Source organism: Haematobia irritans, chromosome 2 (assembly GCF_050003625.1).
Source record: "Haematobia irritans isolate KBUSLIRL chromosome 2, ASM5000362v1, whole genome shotgun sequence".
Lineage (NCBI taxonomy): Eukaryota > Metazoa > Arthropoda > Insecta > Diptera > Muscidae > Haematobia > Haematobia irritans.
The window spans coordinates 147,745,991-147,762,601 of record NC_134398.1 but is presented as its reverse complement, the minus strand read 5'-3'; the positions used below and the strand labels follow the sequence as shown (position 1 = coordinate 147,762,601).

Below are 16,611 nucleotides of genomic sequence, written 5' to 3'. Positions count from 1 at the left end.
ATTTAATTCTAAGACGATCGGTATACTAAACGATGGGTCTCAGACTTTTCCTTCTTGGCGTTACATACAAATGCACAAACTTATTATACCCTGTACCACAGTAGTGGTGAAGGGTATAAAAATAATTTTGTGATAGGGATCATCACGATCCCTGATGAAAATCCCTCAAAAATCCAAAATTTCGATGGTAAACCAAAATCAAAATTTTGATATTGTTTTGGTCATATCTCCTTAAATATGCGTTCTAGACTGAAACTTCGTGATCACATCCAAAAAATCAATAATGATAAAAAACATCAATCTGAATTTTTATATGAAATCCCCAAAAAAATGCAAATTTTTACAACTTATTTTGGACATATCTCCTTAAATATGTGTACTAGAGTGAAAATGACCTTAATTATGCGGTCATAGAGATGCGTCCTAGAGAGAAAAGGACCTTAATTCGTGATCACTCCCAAAAACTCGAATTTTGATGAAAATTCCCGAAAAATAGAAATTTTTATATGAAAAACTTATTTTGGACATATCTCCTTAAATTCGTCATCATCCCCAAAACGAATTCAAATTTTCATAATATTGGCCTTAACTTCTTATATATACGTCCTAGAGCGAAATGGAACTTAATTCCTCATCACCTCCAAAACATCAAAATTTTGATGAAAATCCAAATTTTCATAAGAAAAACTTATTTTGGCCATATCTCCTTAAATATGCGTCCTAGAACGAAAGGGTCCATAATTCGTTATACGTCCTAGAGCGAAAAAGGCCTTAATTCCTGATCAGCGTCCTAGAGAGAAAGGTTTGATGAACATCCCTCATCCCTTAAGTTTGATGAACATCCCTCAAAAAATCCAAAACTTCTTTTGGCCATATCACCTTTATACGCATACTAGAGCGAAAAGGACCTTAATTCGTGATCACCCCCAAAAAATCAATATTTTGAATAAAGCCCTCAAAAAATCGCAATTTTTATATGAAGAACTTATTTCATTATATATACGTACTAGATCTCATTCCCATATCTCATTATATATACGTACTAGAGCGAAAATTACCTTAATTCATAATTACACCCAAACACTCAAAATTCTGATAAAAATCCAAAATTTCGATAGAAATGTTTATATGAAAAACTTATTTTGGCCATATCACGTTAAATATGCGTACTAGACCCAAAATGGATTTTAATTCGTGACCACCCCCCAAAAAATCAAAATTTTGATGAACGTCCCTCACAAAATCCAAAATTTTATATGAAAAACTTATTTTGGCCATATCTTCTTAAATATTCGTCTTTGAGCGAAAATGACCTTAATTCGTGATCACCCCCAAAAAATCAAAATTTTGATGAAAATCCTCGAAAAATCTAAATTTTTATATGAAAAACTTATTGTGGCCATATCTCCTTAAATATACATCTTAGAGCGTAAAGGAGCTTAATTCGTCATCACACAAAAAATCAAAATGTTGATGAAAATCCTCAATAAATCCCAATTTTTATATTAAACACTTATTTTAGATATATCTCCTTAAATATGCGTCCTAGAGAGGAAAGGATCAATCAATATGTCCCGATCACCCCCAAAAACTCAAAAAATTGTATGAAAATCCATAAAAATCAATAATTTCGCTGAAACTTCTCAAAAAATCCAGAGTTTTATATGAAAACTTTATATTGGCGAAAAGGACCTTATTTCATGATCATCCCAAAAGAAAACAGAATTGATAAAATTGAAAAAATTCTTCAAGAAATCCAAATTTGTATATACAAAAATTATTTTAGCCATATCTCCTTAAATATGCGTTCTAGAGAGGAAAAGGACTTTAATTCGTGATCAACTCAAAACAATCAAAACTTTGATGAGAATCCTCAAAAAATTCAAATTTGGTTCTATCTCCATAAATATGGATCCAGGAGCGAAAAGGACTTTAATTCGAGATCACCTCCAAAAATTCAAAATGTTTATGAAAATCCCTAAAAGAAACAGTTTTAGTGGAAATCCTAAAAAATCCACATTTTTATATGAAAAACTTATTAACTTCAAATATGCGTCCTAAGCGAAAAGGACTTTAATTCGCGATCAACTCAAAACAATCAAAACTTTGATGAGAATCCTCAAAAAATTCTAATTTGGTTCTATCTCCATAAATATGGATCCAGAAGCGAAAAGGACTTTAATTCGAGATCACCTCCAAAAATTCAAAATTTTTATGAAAATTCCTAAAAGAAACAGTTTCGAAGGAAATCCTAAAAAAATCCAAATTTTTATATGAAAAACTTATTAACATCAAATATGCGTCCTAGAGAGAAAAGGACTTTAATTCGTGATCAACTCAAAACAATCAAAACTTTGATGAGAATCCTCAAAAAATCCAAATTTGGCCCTATCTCCATAAATATGGATCCAGGAGCGAAAACGACTTTAATTCGAGATCACCTCCAAAACTTCAAAATTTTTATGAAAATCCATAAAAGCAACAATTGCAGTGGAAATCCTAAAAAAATCCAAATTTTTATATGAAAAACTTATTAACTTCAAATATGCGTCCTAGAGAGAAAAGGTCTTTAATTCGTGATCAACTCAAAACAATCAAAACTTTGATGAGAATCCTCAAAAAATCCAAATTTGGCCCTATCTCCATAAATATGGATCCAGGAGCGAAAAGGACTTTAATTCGAGATCACCTCCAAAAATTCAAAATTTTTATGAAAATTCCTAAAAGAAACAGTTTCGAAGGAAATCCTAAAAAAATCCAAATTTTTATATGAAAAACTTATTAACATCAAATATGCGTCCTAGAGAGAAAAGGACTTTAATTCGTGATCAACTCAAAACAAACAAAAGTTTGATGAGAATCCTCAAAAAATCCAAATTTGGCCCTATCTCCATAAATATGGATCCAGGAGCGAAAACGACTTTAATTCGAGATCACCTCCAAAACTTCAAAATTTTTATGAAAATTCCTAAAAGAAACAGTTTCGAAGGAAATCCTAAAAAAATCCAAATTTTTATATGAAAAACTTATTAACATCAAATATGCGTCCTAGAGAGAAAAGGACTTTAATTCGTGATCAACTCAAAACAAACAAAAGTTTGATGAGAATCCTCAAAAAATCCAAATTTGGTCCTATCTCCATAAATATGGATCCAGGAGCGAAAACGACTTTAATTCGAGATCACCTCCAAAACTTCAAAATTTTTATGAAAATCCATAAAAGCAACAATTGCAGTGGAAATCCTAAAAAAATCCAAATTTTTATATGAAAAACTTATTAACTTCAAATATGCGTCCTAGAGAGAAAAGGACTTTAATTCGTGATCAACTCAAAACAATCAAAACTTTGATGAGAATCCTCAAAAAATCCAAATTTGGCCCTATCTCCATAAATATGGATCCAGGAGCGAAAAGGACTTTAATTCGAGATCACCTCCAAAACTTCAAAATTTTTATGAAAATTCCTAAAAGAAACAGTTTCGAAGGAAATCCTAAAAAAATCCAAATTTTTATATGAAAAACTTATTAACATCAAATATGCGTCCTAGAGAGAAAAGGACTTTAATTCGTGATCAACTCAAAACAAACAAAAGTTTGATGAGAATCCTCAAAAAATCCAAATTTGGCCCTATCTCCATAAATATGGATCCAGGAGCGAAAACGACTTTAATTCGAGATCACCTCCAAAACTTCAAAATTTTTATGAAAATCCATAAAAGCAACAATTGCAGTGGAAATCCTAAAAAAATCCAAATTTTTATATGAAAAACTTATTAACTTCAAATATGCGTCCTAGAGAGAAAAGGACTTTAATTCGTGATCAACTCAAAACAATCAAAACTTTGATGAAAATCCTCAAAAAATCGTATAGCTTTTTTTGGTTTGAAGAACACACATTCCCAAATAAGTAGCTATTTCTGGTCATTAATGTCGAGCAAAACTATACTATACACAATTCGAAGAAATTTTTTCCAGTAGCGAAACTTTATTGAGATCAAAATGTGATTTATTTACTTCTTATTGGTAAAACTCAGTTTGATTTAAAAAATATAATGTAATCTTTATTTATTCAATAATAATATATGTATTATAAGGAATATATATTACTGTATATATAGCATTAGGCAAAACATATATGTAATAGAAACTTATATTCATTTTTGTAATTTGTAGAAATTATATTTATAATATTTTATAACAGATATTAATTATATAGAGATAAAAAATTAAAAACTTTAAAATTATTTTTAATAAATGGAATGGTTAAATAACATTGTGTAAGAAAACATAAAGGTTACATTAATATAAAGCTATAAAGTGTTTCATTTATATATGACCCTCCAAATGGAATACAGTTTTTGGATAGTTTTCCACTAATTACCGTTTTCCGGAAACTCGTTACAATATTTAAGATTTTGCATTTCCCTGGGTTTCTAGTTTATTAAAATTTTTGCAAAAATTTAATTTGTATTCGCGACTTTTTATCATTTGAAAGTACAGATTTTTTGAAAATAAATAAATAAAGAAAATTTTCGAATTTGAAGGAAAAAACAAAGTTCAGTATGGGCGCATTTGTGAAATTTTTTATCGCATATTGTGTGTTGATATGAACTTAGTAAATCCTTATGTTTCATTTGTGTTCTTCATTTCCCCCTTTTTTATCGAACACACGCAAAAACGCAAAGTCAAGGAAACTTATTCAAAACATAAACATAATTCCAAGAACTAAAATAGAGTTAAATTGGCTTTATTGACCTGGAGGTTTTACCTTCTTTTGAGTGTAAAAATTGTCTAGACCATTTCTTGGGCAAATCTGAAATATTTTAATTTTTATACCCACCACCATAGAATGGTGACGGGGGTATAATAAGTTTGCCATTCCATTTGTAACACATCGAAATATCGATTTTCGACTATATAAAGTATATATATTCTTGATCAGGGAGAAATTCTAAGACGATATAAGCATGACCGTCTGTCTGTTGTAATCACTCTACAGTCTTCAATAATGGAGCTATCGTCCTGAAATTTGGCACAGAATCGTATTTTGTCTGCATGCAGGCCAAGTTGGGCTATATCGGTCCAAGTTTTGATATAATCCCCATATAAACCAACCTTGCGATTTGGGGTCTTAGGCTTATAAAAACCGTAGTTTTTATCCAATTTGCCTAAAATTGGAAATCTAGCGGTATTCTAGAACCATAAAGATGTGTGCCGAAAATGGTGAACATCGGTCCATAATTTGGTATGGTCCCCATATAAACCGAACTCCCGATTTTAGTTCTTGGGCTTCTAGAATCCTTATTTTTTATCCAATTTGCCTGAAATTGGAAATCTAGAGGTATTGTAGAACCATAAATACGTGCGCCAAAAATGGTGAGTATCGGTCCATGTTTTGATATAGCCCCCATATAAACCAACCTTGCGATTTGGGGTCTTAGGCTTATAAAAACCGTAGTTTTCATCTAATTTGCCAGAAATTGGAAATCTAGAGGCATTATAGGACCATGAAGTGGTGTGCCGAATATATTGTGTATCGGTACAGTTTTTGATATAGCCCTCTTATAAACCGGCCCTCCGATTTGGGGTCTAGATTCTAGAACTACAATTAGATTTGCACACAATAGTATCCATCCATGCTTTTGGCATAGCTCCCATTAGACCGATCTCCCGACTTAACTCCAAGGGTTTCTCGAAATTGAAAATATACTGACATTTTAAACCCATAAGCGTATATGATTTAGTTTTTATCTGTCCATTTGGTAGACCTCCATGCAGAAGGTGCACTGATCATGAAAATTGCTTGAAACTGAATGTAAAATTTCCAGTTTTCTGCTCGTAATCTGTCAAACCCCCTGAAATTTTCAAAGGAAACTAGTATATTTGATTTATGGTGGTGGGTATTTAAGATTCGGTCCGGCCGAACTTACTGCTTTATATACTTGTTTTAGATTTTTTTTCAAAGAATATGGCCAACTTAACAAAGTTTTTGTTTTCTTTTACTTTGTAAACATCCAATTCAGGAGGTTGAAATTATACGAAACATTGAAAGCTTTATATTATTTCTTGATCCACATATAGTGTTGTTATAAAAATTAAATTGTTCATTTTGCTTATATAATAACAAATAATATAATATAATAATTAGTTAATCTTTAACAGAACAAAAGTTTTATAAAAGAATAATTATCAAGACATTTGATTAAAGCATTTATAATGCAAGAGAGAGCATACTATATGAAGTTTTAATAGAAATACTGCGAATCATAGAGAGCATATATATGAATATCATGAGTATATATCGAAAAACACAAATACAATTTATTTAATATTTAAATGATTTTTTAAGCGTGTGTAATTATTAAATGTATACAAATTTTGAGATATCAATTTATAAATTGATATTTCACTCCGGTAGAAAATTATATACATATGTTAAATTAATCTCGAGTGAAAATGTTTGAATCAGATTTGATGTAATTGGATCTCTAAAGTAAGACATTTGGTTTGAGCTAATATGGAGAGAAACTTGATGCTATATAAGTTACGATATGAATATATCTACTTATATATCTAATAATAATATATCTTTCAATAGATCTATCGTAATTCCCGTAGAAATTGTATTAAGCTACAAAAAGACTTTTGGACTTTTTAAAAATTTGGAAAATTTACATTTCGCCAAATAAAGACTTGTATGTTATTTCCCCTTTCAATTCAAAATTGAATTTATTTATTTATTCATTTATGCCCTATAGGACAACATGTTGATAGAATTTAGAATAATTCAGGAAAAACTGACTTTATAGTTAAAAGTCAGTAGAAAAATTTATGGCCTGTTCCTGTATATCGAACGAAAGCTTTCTTTCGTATTCCAAACGAAAGAAAATTGATTTTGGTTCTTTTACTTCGAAAGGCAAGTCACTTCATATTTTGTTGTCGAGTAATAAACGAACATATACAATAAGTGTCAAGAAAAAAGTAAAAGCATTGTTAACATTTCAATGAATTCTCAGGCCAAAAATTTAAAAATACTCATTTTTAATAATCAATGTATTCTCATCGAATCGAACTTTCAAAAATAGAAAAACCCAAATTGATTCGAATTCGAGTGAATGCCTTTCTTTCGAACTGGTTTTCGTTCGATATACAGGAACATGGCATTAATGACAAAAAGTCGACATCGATCGGTTCGATGTAATTCAAAATTAACATTTTTCACAAAACGGATCCTTAAAATTTTACATATCAATTTGAAAAATTCGATAAATGAATATGAGAATATATTGTTTTTTATCATAAAATATTTACTATAGAGCCTGCAGACGAACTAACACTCGGCGATTTTCAGTTGAAGCCGGAATAGAGCATTTTTATTTCCCTTCAATTGTGAACTGAATAGCCAAAATTTGAATTATGAAGAAAAAAGTACGCTAAAGGAAATCTGGTCTTCCCACTTGAGATCAACATTTAGTGATCACCATTTGGTAAATAATCTAGAAACAAAAAATTGAAGGAGAAGAAGAAGAAGAATTGATGCTATAAGAAAGTTGGGCCAATATCGACCATTTTCGATAAATTTTAAAATCTCAAGGAATAAAATAGAGTGATTAATAAATATGGAGGCTATTTAAAATAGAATGAATTTATATAACCTATTCCCATCATATCTATTTAAAGGTCTCATAGATCCAAATATCAAACCGTCTTTAGCACTCGCTGTAACGTGAACACCGCATAACGTGAACTGAACATGAAATTTGACGTTAAAGGCAGATTCACAATGCCAAATACAATTTCAAATACACATACGGAATTTTTTAGTGATACAGTCGTAAATTTTAACTATTAATTTAAATTGCTTTATAATTCCATACCTATTGATATTTTTCCGATCTCTTTTTTAATTTGTTCATGAAATTAAATTAAGTTTTTAATATTACTAATAACAAAAATAAAAGACTATCACGCTAGAACGTGTAAAACTCCCGAATATGGCGATGTTTTGTTCTGAAATTCGCTGAAGTTCACTAACGTGAACATTTTCGCTAACGTGAACTCTCTTGGTTTTAATTAGTTCACGTTACCGCGAGTGCACTGTATATATTTGAGTATCAGGCAAAATGATTAAACATTTTTGCTCCTAACAATATGCAAATTCAAATATTCGTTCATTTTTTTTAAGAAATACCAAACTTCGACAGAAGCTAGTACTTGGTGGGGCTCTAATTTATTTCGCCATTTATTTAAGGTACCAAGTAAAAAAAATAATGATTGAACCCAAATCAGAGGTAAGCAGCAAAAATTGATATTTTAAATTCATATTCTAAAAGGACATTTTCATTTTTTACCAAAAAAAATGTGACGTATATTGGTATGGATTATGATATATATGCATAATATATATGAAATATTTGAATTATAATGCTTTTATTAAAATTATAATTTTTAAGATATTGCATAGAAATAGAATATTTTTGTTTTGTATTTGTGTACAATCATTTATATAAAAATGAATTCATTTGAAATTTTGTTGAAAAATCTCAAAATTTTCTATGAATCAAAATATTAGGTATTTATTATTTTTGTTTTAATATTGTATTTTATAGTTTGGTTGTTTTTATTACTAATTACTAGTAATTTTTTATTGTTCGTAAAGCGAGTTCTTGATTTTCCAAAAATAAGTTACTTATTGAAGTTTTGTGTTTTGCTATACTTTCTTGCTATATGAAAAGATACATTAGCATTTTATCAACCGCAGAGTTTTATATTGTATATATTGTATAATACTAAGAGATAAATAACAAATGTGAGATACTGGTATTTGAGTAAGGTAAAAAATATAAGTAATAGTATATTCAACATATAAATGTAGAGGTAAAATATAAATGAAAAATCATCACGAAATCTAAACACAATAATGCTGGAATATTTCAATAATACACTACCTTTCCCAAGATATTAAATTCGTTTACAACATTTTCGATGCCTGTATTTTCCGTCCATAACCTTTTATTTTCCTGCAAACTGTTCTTCTATCAACCCGGCCGAACATTCGATCTAAGACTTGTCGAGCCGAAATCGATCGTTTTGTTTTTCAATTTCCGATATTCCATACTCATACCGTCTTCAGCATATTAGTTTATGACTTGAATACTTCTTTTAGGCTAATTGGTTTCAAAAAAATCTAAAGTAAAAAATGTGGAATGATTACCAATAATTCCATGAGATTTATGCAATCTCGGGAATTCCTCTAGATTCCAATGTACTTGAGGCCAGTATGAGTCGTCCACATAGCTTACTACTGTTCCTTTCAATGCTATATCAGTCTCATAAACATTTTTTGAAATGAGCATGGAGCGTTTTTGAGCCCAAAGTGCATGCGATTAGATTCGAAGTAACCGTTATGAGTAATGAAGGCTGTGAACCTCTTTAATTCTTTCTCAATCTCGAACTGGTAATATCCAGACACCATATCCAAGAGTTGATAAACAGGGGCATCGTCGACACAGGGCATTGGCCGTGGTTGCTTCTCCGTTACGGCATTCAATGCTCGATAATTCACACAAGGTCTTCCTTCGCCATTGGATTTTAGAGTTAAAACTATTGGATCTAACATTTTTGTGTTTGGTATGTGTATGAGTAATAAATCATTTTTATTTATTCATAATAGTTTACCTAAATATTTGTTCTTCAAAAATTAATATCACTATGAATGAGATTTTGTGCAATGGCTATATCTATTAGGCAGCACAAAATAATTTCGTGTACCTTTGGAAAATTCGAAATTGCGAAGGGAAACTTATAAAAATAAGGGTTTGTGCCTTCTCTTAACTAATTTTGTTCATGGTTTTGCTCTATTGATACGGTTTGGATAAAAAATAAATTCAAAAGTAAATTCAATTACATTGATAAAAAATAGCAAAAAAAAAACAAATGAACAACCATAGGTTTAGGAAAGAGTATATATACATATCATATAAATAATTAACATGTATAGCAGAGACTTACTTAGTTTTTTTTGTGACCTATTTGTCAGTAGATTTTGCATTTGATTTTGATGCCATTGTTACACTAGTTACATCTTTGACTATCATTTCTGCTACTTGCCAAGCAATTTCCTCCTGGACATTGTCTTCACGCAAATTTACTAATTTTCGCATAGCCTTTTTCAATTTATTACCCTTAAGTGCCAAAGACCAATTAGTCGATGTATTGGCGGCCTTAGTTAAAGCATCTGAAGGTGATATAAAATCTCTTTCATATCGTCCCAATGAATTGACACGGCCAAATTTTAAATTATTACTATTGGAACGATGCCAAAGTAAATCCGGATTGGTTAGTTGCGAGGAATCAATATTCATTTGAAATTTTTCTAAATTTGTTACCGACGTAGAATAACTCATTGTTTGCTGGCGTTGATGTTGCGGATGATGAATATGCTGGTTATCCATAGATGCCAGCAATGTATTATGCTGGGATATTGTCATCTTTTTGTCTAGTGTACAATCAGAATATGTTTTACGATGTCTATTCGATGACTTATCACTAACACATCTTCTTAGAACTATTTTTTTGGGTAAACTATTTGGTGTAAGGCCTTCTATGGCATCAATTTCTTCCTGAATTTTTGATTTTAGTTCATTCAGATAATTTGAAAATAATGATGATTTTAAAAAAGAACGCAAGTACTTGCTCTCCAAATATTTCGCAGCTACTCTCAGAGGTAAATCAAAGCAATGACATATCATGCCTTCAGTACATATGCATGCTTCTACATGAGCCCTTAACTTATTTGAAGACCATAGTTTTGAATCATTTTGCAAAGAGAAGAATTTTTCGTAAATAATCATGGCATCTGATTGGGCCTCTTTCTCATCCATATCGGCAGCTGACACATAACTCTTACGATAGTTCACGGCTGTCGACCAAAAATCTAAACAATCCCTTTCCTGATGTTGTTCCAAGTATTCCATAAAATAGAACAGTGTAACCTCACTGTGTAATATGTCGTTAATAGTTAGACAATTGTCTTCAATTAAATCAACACAGTACTTAGCGTAGTATATGCTCTGTAGGTAATCACTTAGAAAATCTTTCTCCAATTTATTGAGAACATATTGCTGAGCCTCAATGAAACAATCTGCAGTTATTGTGGTTGTTCGTCCCCCTAATACATCCCCTTCAGCATCGTCAACGGACACATCTTTGTTGCATATAATTAGAGAAATTTTCGATAAAATATCAACCGGCAGTTCAATGCGCTCTTTAGCTTCTTGTATTAAATACTTGGTATAGATTGCCAAAGCATCTTTTACACTGGCCACAGAAATTATGGTATTTTCATTAATCTCCGAGTAATTACTCATTAAACTACACAAGGATAATTCTGAAGATGCCTTGAGTTTGTGCTTTTCATTTGTCTTATGTATGTGCTTATTAGTTTCCGCGTAAATTTGTGACTTTTCATCGTCAGTTAAGGGTTTACGCATTGAGAGGTCACAAAGAGTTTTTAGTTCAGGTACATGACAACTATCAGTGTTCACTTGAATATCTGTGGGACCTGTGGCATTTGCTGACCCACCAAAATTGATATGTCGTTCTCCACTTCTTGTTTGCTTTTCCACTTGTTGTAGTTTATTTTGCATTTGATCATCGTCGGTATCATTATGGGTTACGAGTGCTGCGGCTGCTATATTTGTGTCCTCGATTGTATCTTCACTAACAATTTCTTCAGGTATTTGTTGTGCGATCATTTTACATTTGAGCTCTTTGCGTAATTGTGCCAATGCAGCATTTTTAAAATTTTCTGTATCCAAATAAAATTTTATCAGTGGTAGTGAAGCTTTATTTTCCAAATATTGAACGAAATAACTTAGACAATTTGGTTCATTAACAATTGATGTTAATGTCATCGATAGGCGCGAATGGTATTTAAAAATATCTGCAATAGTAATATGGGAAAATATGGGACGTAAATTACATACTGTATATAAAGCACAAGACTAGTAAGAATGGAAATGAGCTTATTATCCAGGTCGTAATTGATGTACATATTTTGATTTTTAGACTTAAATCGCTAGATGGATTTCTTATGAATATAGTTAACAAGATGGAAATGTGATTTTGCAAGGTTCTAAAAAATGACATAGACCAACATATGTGGAAAATTAGAGATACAAAACTCTAAAATTGACTCTTTGTCAAAAAAGTACAAGTCGACTTTTTATAATTGCCCAATTGGACAGATCGACTTTGGATATTTTTGCAAATCGACCCAAAACGACTAATCGACTTTAAATTTAGGCAAAATCAAAAAAACCGACAATGGTTCAAAGAAGGAGTGTGATGCAAATACTTTTATGGGAACTCCAAAAATTCACTGTCTGTCAGGGGATTCCATCGTTAAAAAATAGCTCATCTTAAGGTAACAAATCAACAAAGAATTCGTCGCCATAGTCAAAACAACAAAGATTTCCAAATATTTCTGTGGGTAAATATTTTGCGGGGGTAAAATGTTCCTGAAACAAAGTTGAACACTCATCTCGCCTAGCATGACCATAACCTATTTTCATACAAAATAGGTGGAAAGCCACCAACTTTACTGAGAGGAGGTGTTCGGTCAAAACTGGGATTTAACCTATGACCCTTTGCATCACGGTGTAGGTAATTGTAACTGCCTGTTGTTATCGACACTTACTGTATGTCCATGTTATTTCTTTTTCTTTCTATTTCTATTTCTTTGTTTCTGCCTTACCTTCATCCAAAACCATATTCGAATTATTTGCTGTTGAATTCGAGTTTCCGGTAGCATAATTACAATTGCTGAGTGCACCTAAACTTAAAGCGCCATAACTAACAGCATCATCGCTGTCGATACCACCGCCCCCACAGCCGGATGCTAAACCCATATTCTCCAATTCTTCAAGAAAAACTTCATCGCAAAAGCTATGAATAGATGTTGTCGATCGTAATGAATGGCGTTTCGATGTTCCCATATCATATTGACCACCACAAGCAGTAGCATCGCTAGTTACACTATCCACTTGATCACAATCACTAGAAGTGTGACGACCTAAAAACAAGAAAAGGGAAACAGTACTTCAATAAAACATCTAAAGAAGAATTTTACAACAAATACACATTATGACCAAAACATATAAATACAGGTGATTTTTATAAGTGTGATGACACCAATTTGTTTTTGTATTTTTATTACTTTTTTAGCATTTAATTCTGCCAACGTCGCTGTCATGCATTGGAAAGTTATATTTTGCATATACATTTTTATGAACTGATGTCATTCGAACTTACTTCGTTGTTTTTTAAAGTATTTAAACATTCTGCCACATCTGGTTGCTTTATTCTACACTAATTGTATCAACCAAAAACAGTTTGGATTCTTTTACAAATTTTCGATAGCCAAATTTCTGTGTGGAATGCTGTTGTTTATGTTGACTTTTCGGCAGTCTCTCATTGAGTACTATTGACATTTATCTGACAGCTATGTTCGACCCAAAATAAATGCGTATCGTAATAAAGCAAATGGAGCATTCATACCAGAAGAATTTTTGAATGGCTCCGTTCACGTCCCCAGCAATAAGTTTCTGAAATTTTTACTGAATATCGTATGTTCACACCAAAACATAACATAATGGGTCATTGGCATACAGACGTATCTCTATCACGTCTTACGACGTCTATCTGTCAACACGTACAAAAGGAAGTATATGTATTTTTTATCAATTCTCGATCATACGATCATAAATACGACATGCCAGTATAATACGGAAAGACGAGATACAATATTCAACGTTGTACTTTACAACAAGTTTATAAAAAACAAACAAACAAGTTGAGGTAGGTGGGTGTATTTTAAGGAGAACATATAAAATAAACAAATCGGAAAAGCTTCGTTTTCGAGACATCGACCAATGAAAATTGGAATTTATTTTATTCCTAATTTTTGGTAAATATGTTATTTTATTTTTGAGTATTTGGAATACATATTCCATTTTAAAAAGAACATATTAAGTAAACATTTTATATGGAGAGCCTAATTAGCCCATCGGTTAAACGAACCTCAAGCGAAGCGCGAAGACGGGATTTGAAAAAAAATATTTTTATAGATTTTTCTAAAGTTTGACTTTCTAATGCTATGATCCCAATCACTGGTTTTCCTCATTACCGGTTCACATCGAGTTGAGATGTTTTAGCTTGACAGTTACCTTGGAAACTAGAATTCCCATTTACTTTAAATTCAAATATATGCAACGTTTGTTGAAATAAATACGTGGCCGCGAAGAAAAAAAAAATTAATTATTTTCTCATCCATACGTTCTTCAAAGCGTTTGCTTATTCGTTTTTTTTCTATGAAATTTATTTCAATAATAAAGTGTATGTTTAGTCAAAGGATATTCCAAATAAAGCTGAGTACTATGTTCAGTTTTCAAGCTGAAAACCAGCTTATTTTCACGGTTACTTTTTTAAATTAATTAGTTCAGAAATATAAAATGATTCGCAATTAGTTCCTTGTATATTTTCCATTCTTTGACAAGACTTGATAATAATATAATCGTCTTCATATATATTTTTGTACTTTTAATTTAGTGTTTTGGTGAAAAAACCGAACATAGTACTCACCTTAAAGGTGAGCACTATGTTCGTATTTTTTCACCAAAACACTATGCACCTCTAACTAAATTTCCGCTACCCATAAAAAATTCATTTTTGGTATTTTGAGGCGTTATTATCGATTGTTTACATTTTGCTCCCACACAGAAAAATATTTCAGGAAATTTTTTCCAATTAAAATTTTAATTGAGTTTTAAAAAATATTCAATTAAAACTTTGATTGAATCAACAAATTTTTTAATTGAAATAAAAATCAATCACACAAATTAATAGTATCAATTAATTTTTTAATTGGATCAATTAATTTTTTAATTGACTGCCAATTAATTTTTTTATTGGTACTATCATTTCTGTGATTGAAGACATTTCAATTAAAAAATTAATTGGAACAATTAATTTCGTGATTGAATCAGAAATTTTTTTTGTGCATAAGAAATTAATGGCAAAACTTTATTATTGGCACACAACAGGAATTTTCGCAGCTGCATACCGAGCTCTACGCTAGATAACTTAGCCAGCACTATATTCTGGTCATGAGAAAACTTTCGGCAACGAGGGATAATTTTATTTTTCTAGGGAGTTTCTGCGCCTTATCGCGCCAATATAAATACTCGTATTCCAATTACATATTTCTTAAAGGGGAAAATGCAAATAATCGATAATAACGGCCGACGCAATTTTCATTAGCAAAAAATTACGCATTTTTTAAGGGCAGCGGAAATGTCAATAGGTGCACATACTTTCATATAAAAAATCTCGACAGTGTCTAATAGTTAATGACTACTGCCAAATCTACATTAAGATATTTCTGCCAGGAATTTCTTATGGAAGAACAAATATAAACAATCGGTAACACTGTTCAAATAAAATTTTCACTTGCATGCATTTCTTATGGATTAAAAAATTATCGCTGGAGGAGCAAATTTCTCTTCCCTAGTGGAATATTGGATTTTTATAACTTATTAGTCGACTTCGACTAACATTAATCTTTTTTGATTAGAGTTGGTTACAAGACATTTACTCGAACTGCCGAGTTGGTTTTTCTAAATATAAAAAGGCGCTTAGACCATTTACGTAGTTTAAATCCCTATTACAAATATCTGAAAAATTGAGATTTTTTGCAATATATTTTTTTTTAATATTAAAAACCATTTAAATAAAACTACTATTTTAGAGGGTTTAGAACATAAAATTATGTATTTATTGATAATAATTTAATTATAATAATAATACATATTACTAAATTATGCATTATAGTATGTTTGCTGTCAATTTTTGTGTTTAATATGAATATTGAATGTATATTAATGAATTATGCACGTATGAATTTTATATCGCTCTTTTATATTAGATAGCATAATATTATAAACAATAATTATATAAATATGTATGTGTATTATAATTATTTTATATCTCAATTACGATTTAATCTGTTTTATTTAATGACATTATGTATTTCAATTCGGCATAATAATTGTATATTTTAAGTATATATAAATTGTATATATAAATTGTATTTAATATTACGAAATGTTGCTTATATTGTAATTTTATAGCAAAAATGCAGCGGGTATTTTTGCTTAAGTTATATATTGTATAATAGTATGTTTATTTGCATTTTTGTCTGAATATTTGTTGTCAATTTTTGGTATTTTTTTTCTTGAAATATTTTTATTCTTTTACTTTTTTTATAATATGAATGTAAAAAAGTTTACGAGTTGTCAAATACGTGCATGCTTTTTGGATTATTTATTTGTATTAGCTTATTATATTCGACATAATTTTTCTATTTATATACATTACTCAATTTTTATTTGTATATTTTGTAAATGAAATATTTTTTCAATATATATATTTTTTTTGAGTTTTTTTCTATTAATTTTTGAAAAAAAAAATAATTTCATAGAAATTAATGAATTTAATTTTTTGTTTATTTTTTTAATTTAATTTTGTAGAATTTTACTAGAAACATATTTA

The 16,611-nt window shown here is 30.3% G+C and overlaps 1 protein-coding gene across 1 annotated transcript; it reads right to left on the bottom strand.

Moving 5' to 3' along the window:
• Positions 1-9,618: 9,618 nt before the first annotated feature.
• On the bottom strand, positions 9,619-13,483 carry pkaap (A-kinase anchoring protein pkaap). Its single transcript, XM_075296557.1, has 3 exons — positions 13,315-13,483; positions 12,758-13,075; positions 9,619-11,944 (listed from the first exon to the last, which is right to left on the bottom strand). The coding sequence occupies exons 1-3, from the start codon at positions 13,340-13,342 to the stop codon at positions 10,029-10,031; spliced, it is 2,262 nt and encodes a 753-aa protein (XP_075152672.1). The 5' UTR covers positions 13,343-13,483; the 3' UTR covers positions 9,619-10,028.
• Positions 13,484-16,611: the final 3,128 nt, after the last annotated feature.

What these genes read in the sequence shown, in the direction of transcription:
- pkaap (XM_075296557.1), bottom strand. Translation starts at nt 13,342, where the DNA reads ATGTTTAAATACTTTAAAAAACAACGAA. An exon ending in ATACTTTAAAAAACAACGAA is followed by an intron (nt 13,076 to 13,314) that starts GTAAGTTCGAAT and finishes TCTTGTTTTTAG; the next exon opens with GTCGTCACACTTCTAGTGAT. An exon ending in GAATATGGTTTTGGATGAAG is followed by an intron (nt 11,945 to 12,757) that starts GTAAGGCAGAAA and finishes TTACTATTGCAG; the next exon opens with ATATTTTTAAATACCATTCG.